General features: G+C 36.0%; 1 protein-coding gene across 1 annotated transcript; it reads right to left on the bottom strand.

Annotated features, from left to right (window-relative positions):
• Positions 1-2,951: 2,951 nt before the first annotated feature.
• Positions 2,952-6,050, bottom strand: LOC102850675 (methionine aminopeptidase 2-like). Its single transcript, XM_006884624.1, has 2 exons — positions 6,012-6,050; positions 2,952-4,879 (listed from the first exon to the last, which is right to left on the bottom strand). The coding sequence occupies exons 1-2, from the start codon at positions 6,048-6,050 to the stop codon at positions 3,395-3,397; spliced, it is 1,524 nt and encodes a 507-aa protein (XP_006884686.1). The 3' UTR covers positions 2,952-3,394.
• Positions 6,051-6,260: the final 210 nt, after the last annotated feature.

Raw genomic sequence — 6,260 nt, 5'->3', positions numbered from 1 at the left:
ACAGGTAGGCTGCCCCAGAAGTGTGCGTGTGGAACAAAGTGCCCCCTGGAGTCCTTGGGGCCCTCTGGCCTGCAGCCATTGGGTCAGAAAAAGAACACTACATACCATATCTATAAGACAGATCATCCTCCCTTGAGAAATATTGTGACCACAGCGTGCTGTAAACAGAAGGGAAGATGCCTAAGAAACAAGAAGTTAAACCTGAAGCAGAAATTAAAGGGAAAGGACTTTTCTTCAGAACCATCTGAAATAAGAAGGTTTACCTAACATTAGAGCTTTTTATTTTTGGACTTACAGGCCCCTAAACCCAAGGGACACTGGTCACAGCATAAGAAATCTACAACATCTTGATGAATTTTGAATCACAGAAACCCACAATGCTTGAGATATAAGCTATCAGATCACGGGGTGTATAGTAGGTGATAGGTGTCGAAGGAAGTGAGTGGGAATAAAAGGGAATACTGGTGGAACAGGGAAAGGGGTGGGTCAAGTGACTCGTGTCAAGGGCAGGGACAAAACTAAAACGACTGGCTATTCTACAATTGGGAAAGATCTTTCATCTGCATTGTTCTGTAAAATGCTTGTCTGTCAGATACTTTTCTAAATCTAAGCATTCAGATTAAGACAGCCTAGGAAGAAGTATTGGCCATCCACTTTTGAAATAGCAGGCCTTCGAAAACCCTATGTCCACATATTTAGGAAATAAATTTATATGAGATTGCTGTAATGATTCAATAATAGACTGTCAAATACGGCTCTACGTTTTTATACATTTTGATAATGGAACTTAATAGATACTGACATTCATCTATTTAATTTCCAGCCATCAATATATAATCATGCAAAATGATTACCCAGGTAACCCCTGTCTGAAGTATGTGACCTTTGTGTGAATCAAATCTTTTGATGCTTGATTCTTATATTGTCTCCAGTGGGGTTTTGTTTTTGTGGGTTGTTTTTTGTTTTTTGCTTGTTTTTATTTGTTTGTTTTTTACACCACCATATCATCTTCTGGGTTTTTTGTATGGGTTTTTAAAAATATTTTTATTGCTTTTCATATGGTAATTTCTTTACATTATGTTTCATTCAAATATATTGTGTTTCATGCAATCTTTCATTTAATTGTGTTTCATACAATCATTCATATACATTCCATTTTACTTTTTTTTACTTTATCTCTTGTAATTCCTTTTTTTTTTTTTTTTTGGTCCTGAAAAAAAAAGAAACAAAACAGCCAAAAAGCAAAAAAAACAACATAAACAAAACTGCTCCGTGGAGGCAAGGACGATGAAGCTTCACTTTTCATATCTTGGACATGTAGCTAGGCAAAAGAGACATCGTGCTTGGAAAGGTGGAGGGTCAGTGAGAAAGAGCAAGATCCTCAATGATATGAACTGGCACTGTGATTTCTGCAAAGGGCTCTGTGTCTCTGGGATGATGAGGATGGCACAGGATAGGACATGTTTCAGGTTGGCTCTCCATAGGATCCGTATAAGCCATACTCAGCTTGACAGCAGCTAACAACAAAAACAATCTTTAGACTATTGCTGGGATTAAAACAAATGTGTCTTTATAATCACTAGTTCCTTATTTATTAATTTACATTCATTATCTTTTGATATATCCAGAATTCTAGGGCATTATTTTATAGTTTATGTTTGTCCAGTTCTTTTTTTATTATATCTAATTTTTCCATTTATCATTGAAAGGTTTTTTTAAATTTTTCCTCTTAATTCAATGGAATGTAATCTTTTAAATTTCTGAAACCTGTATGATGCATTCTTCTTGTTGTTATTGTGTGCCATTGAGTCAGAACTGACCTATAGCTGTCCCCTCAGGGGGTTTTCAGAGGCAATTAATCACATGAGAGGAGATTGCCATCGTTCTCCTAAGGAGAGGCTACTGGACTTGAACTACATGCCTTCAGGATTGCAGTTCAGCTTCTTGCCACAAGGCCACCAGAGCTCATTTATAATGCAGTACTAATATATTATTTCTTTCTAAATTATTGGATTTTGGGTCACCTTACATAATATTACTATGATATTTCTGAAGTAATTTATTTTTAATCCAAGCAATGCGATTGAACATCATTCAAGATATTTTATTCAAATATCAAATGGTTGCTCTTTTACTATCTACCAGCACTGTTTTACTTGCATCTAATCAAAAGCAGCAAAATTTATTTTTATATGTATATAAACTGTTGCTCCATAGTAAGGAAATAACTTAGAGCTTACAACTTAAAAACAACAACTCATTACCACTGAGTTTGAACCAACTCACAGCTCACCTTCTAACAGGTTTTTAGAAGTTAAAATCACATGGGAGGAGATATCATATCTTTCTCCCTCACAACACCTGCTATATTTGAACTGTCTACCTTGGATTGCAAGTGAAACTCCTTACTTACTTGGCCATCAGAACTTCTTTACTTGTTTGATGTTGCTGTATCCCATCTCTAGCTTGTGTGTGAATATCTTTTACTACATTAGTGTTGATCTTCAATAGCTATGTGACTTATAAATCTTGCCTCTGTTTCATTCTCTGAATTCATGACAGAAGGTTTTCCAGTGTTCAAAGGCATCATTCATCCTCTATCAAATTGTTTACAGCACCAGCACACAAGAAAGTAGGGCTGAGTTTTATGACAATTACAGGACTTTTAGAGGTGACTTTGCAAAAAAAGCTTGAAACATTTTGCTAACTCCTTATCTAAAATTGTTAAATAAGTGAACAATTTCTGCCGTAGATGTTGCTGCATAGAGGCTTGTGATATTTTTCATGTCTACCGAGTCAATGAGTCGATGTTGCAGAGTAGACCTATCCTTTGATGGGATTTTTCAAGGCTGTCATCATCAGAAGCAGATTGCCAGGCTTTCCCTGTCAGATACCACTAGCTGGGCTCTAGCCTTCAGTCTTTCAGTGAGAGTATAATTTTTTTTTTTCAGATCTGAAAATGTCTTTATTTTTTTTTTAGAAATTGGATTTCAGGAAGGTTAAAAAGCAATACCAGAGGGTATATAGGTGCAGAATTGGTTGTAGTCATTCAAAGCATCAAAGTAGGAATATGGTAATATAAATACCTGAAAAGCATCTCTTAAGTGTCCAAAACAAAATGTGCAACTCATTCCAAACTATTTTGAGCTCTAGCATTTTCCTAGATGGGGGAGATAAACAGTTAACATTTCTGAAAATCTTGAGAACTTTTCCCTCAGTTAATTACATTAGAAGGTTCGCCTGTGATCAAATTTCTTCCTTTAGAAACATGGATAAAAGTATTACGTAAGTCCACTGTTAACAACAAACAATATGTTGCACATTAAATCTGGTATAATGTAATCCAACAAAGCTTAAAAATAAAGGTCAACGTTGAGGTGCCTTTGAACTAAGTTTAATAATCATCTCCTCTGCTGACAACTTCTTTACATGTTGGACGCAACAGTATGGTATGTTCAAATTGCGCTGTGTATGATCCTTTAATGTCACATAATGGTGGATATGGGTCTATAATGCCCAAGTCACACAGATTCTTCAGAGCCATCAAGCATTTACTTTCTCCCAAGCGATCCAACCATCTGCGGCAGAAGGCGAGGGTACCAAAGTTCTCATTGATGACATTTAACAAGTGTTTTGATCTTGGAAGCCTTATTGGTACATGTCCAACATTAAAATTTTTCATGTAATGGGAGCATTCCATATCGTCATGGACCACACCTTTTCCTGTACTACCAATGGTTTCAATAGCATACACTTCTCCTTCCTCCATTCTTGTTGCCTCTCCTCCTTTCACAATGGGCACTGTTTTGCCAGCATGTATTCTATATGGCCCAATTGAATGTCCATTTAGATTACGGATTGGTTTCACTTGATATGTCTTCCCATCTATTTCAACTTCATACGATTCCATAACTTCTTGGATGGCCTCACCAACATCACACAGACGGACATCAATTCCAGCACACTTTATTCCAGTGTTGGTGGCATCTTTTACAGCTTTTAATAACATATCATATTTGGGATTAAAAGTGACAGTAAAAGCACAGTCAATAATCCTACCATTTATATGTGTTCCAAAGTCCACCTTACAGATGTCATCATACTGCAATACTGTCGTGTCACCAGTATTGGGAGTGTAATGGGCAGCACAGTTATTAAGAGAACACCCAGTAGGAAATGCCAGACCTGCATTTAAGCCATTCTCTTTTATTAGCTTTCGTGAACAATCTTCCAACTTTTCACAGATTTCTATCATTGTCATCCCAGGCTTGATCCAGCTCATAACATAATTTCTAACTTGTTGATGTGCTTCTGCAGCTTCTCGAAAATCATTCCAAACCTCTTCACTAGCTTGATCCAGCGCTTTCTTTTCTTCATTTGTAGTCCTCCAAGCAGCTGTTCGCCCATCTTGTGTGGGTGGGTACTCGCACTCTTGTCCTTTGGGAAACACACCACTAGGAAACAGGTCACATATTGGAACTGAGGGAGGGTCTGTTTGAACTTTTGGTCCTTTCTTCTTCTTCTTCTTTTTCTTCTTCTTTCCAGGTGCCCCATCTCCATCACCATCTCCATCTTCATCATCATCATCTCTTTCTTTCTCTTCCAATGTTTGTTTTTCCAATTGTTTTGTTACCTCATCAAATGAAGCTGATTCTTTATCAGTTTCTTGTTGCCCTGCTTTACTCTTCTTCTTCTTCCGTCTTTTTTTCTTGGCCGCCTCCTCATTCGTAGAGGCAGCTCCCTCTTCCCTGTCGTCTGGGTCCAAGTCGCCATTCAGGTGGCTCCCAGAGGTCGCTGCCTCCGCCACGCCCGCTATGTTGCCCGAGAGAGCGCGAGGGAGTGAGACAGAGCGGCCAGGGCCTGCTCCTTCGTCACCCACCTAGAGAGTATAATTTTTTATACCACCTGGTAACCTTTAAAATTTGACGACACACATTTCAATACCTATTGTCAGAAAAGATAAAGAACAGTTTAACCTAGTTTTCAATCAATTATCTTTCCAATTCAACAATACTGTTGGGCACACAATAGTTTTTAAAATGGCATTAATATGTCACCACAGAGAAATTTATTAGAAAATTATTAGAAGAAAAATGAAGACTTTGGCTGAAGAAGTTTACAATATGCCTTTATTAAGATGTGATATAAAAGTCAGAAAAACTTAAGTCAGAGTATTTGAAATCCTATTATACTTCTCAATCTATAACTCAATCTATAACTCAATCTATAAGATTTTAAAAAATACTAAAATGTAAATCCCAACACTATTAGTCTACAAATGTATACTTCTATATCAAAGTTCTACAACAAATAAAATAGAAAAATGATTAATAGTGTTTACAATCTCTTGGGCAAAATACATTCATTAAAGAGTTTCTCTAGAAAACCGCTTATTTATTATATCAAATTTTCTTTAATAGAATGATTGTTTCCATATCTGTTAAACAAACTGATCTCATTTAAATTATTCTTATGCTTATGAAAGCAAGATCATCTAGAGATCATATTCATTCTTATTTATATCTCTAACTAAACAATTACTTGAAGTATAATTGTATTTAGATGAAAAAGAGATTTAGTATGAAAAATTAATGCAATATAAATTATCCATAATCTCAAAAGGGGATATTTGTATGTCAAGGATCAATAGGAAAAGAATGGAATGACATATTGAAAAGAATTAATTTTGTTGTCAATAATCCACTTTAAGATTATAACATCTACTACATAGCTTTATTTTCAAAGACAGTTTGGGTGGCCTAGTTTATAGAATGTTGCACCACTAATCCAAAAGCTATGCGTATCTAGGGTTTGAATCCAGCAGCAGCTCCACAGGGAGATAAATCTCATGCAGTTTACTGCCTTTGACAACCCAGTGAAGCATCAGTCATAAGTCAGTTCTGACTTAATGATTTTTTTAGCTTTTCCCCCTTGGCTTTGATTTTATTTTTTGCCGGGGGGGGTGTTTGTTTAGTTTCAAAGCTACACTTAAACACATTATGTTAACTAACATGATTAAATTCTGTGTCATAAATCTTGAGGTTAAACATGGTTATATTTCACTATAATCTTAAAAGAAAGTTTAAAGAAATGCATTTGCTTCACATTTCTTTGTTGTTTTGAAAAATCATGTTTTATTTGACCAAAGAGGAAAAGAATTATTTAAGCTAAGATGAGGATCATGGTATACATTTGTATTTAGTGTCAAAGCCAGACGTTTCAGAGCTTTGCCATACACTATCACATTTGCTGTAGATTTG

Source organism: Elephantulus edwardii, unplaced genomic scaffold (assembly GCF_000299155.1).
Source record: "Elephantulus edwardii isolate Elephantulus edwardi_28Jun2011 unplaced genomic scaffold, EleEdw1.0 scaffold00036, whole genome shotgun sequence".
Lineage (NCBI taxonomy): Eukaryota > Metazoa > Chordata > Mammalia > Macroscelidea > Macroscelididae > Elephantulus > Elephantulus edwardii.
This window is presented reverse-complemented; position numbering and strand designations above follow the sequence as displayed.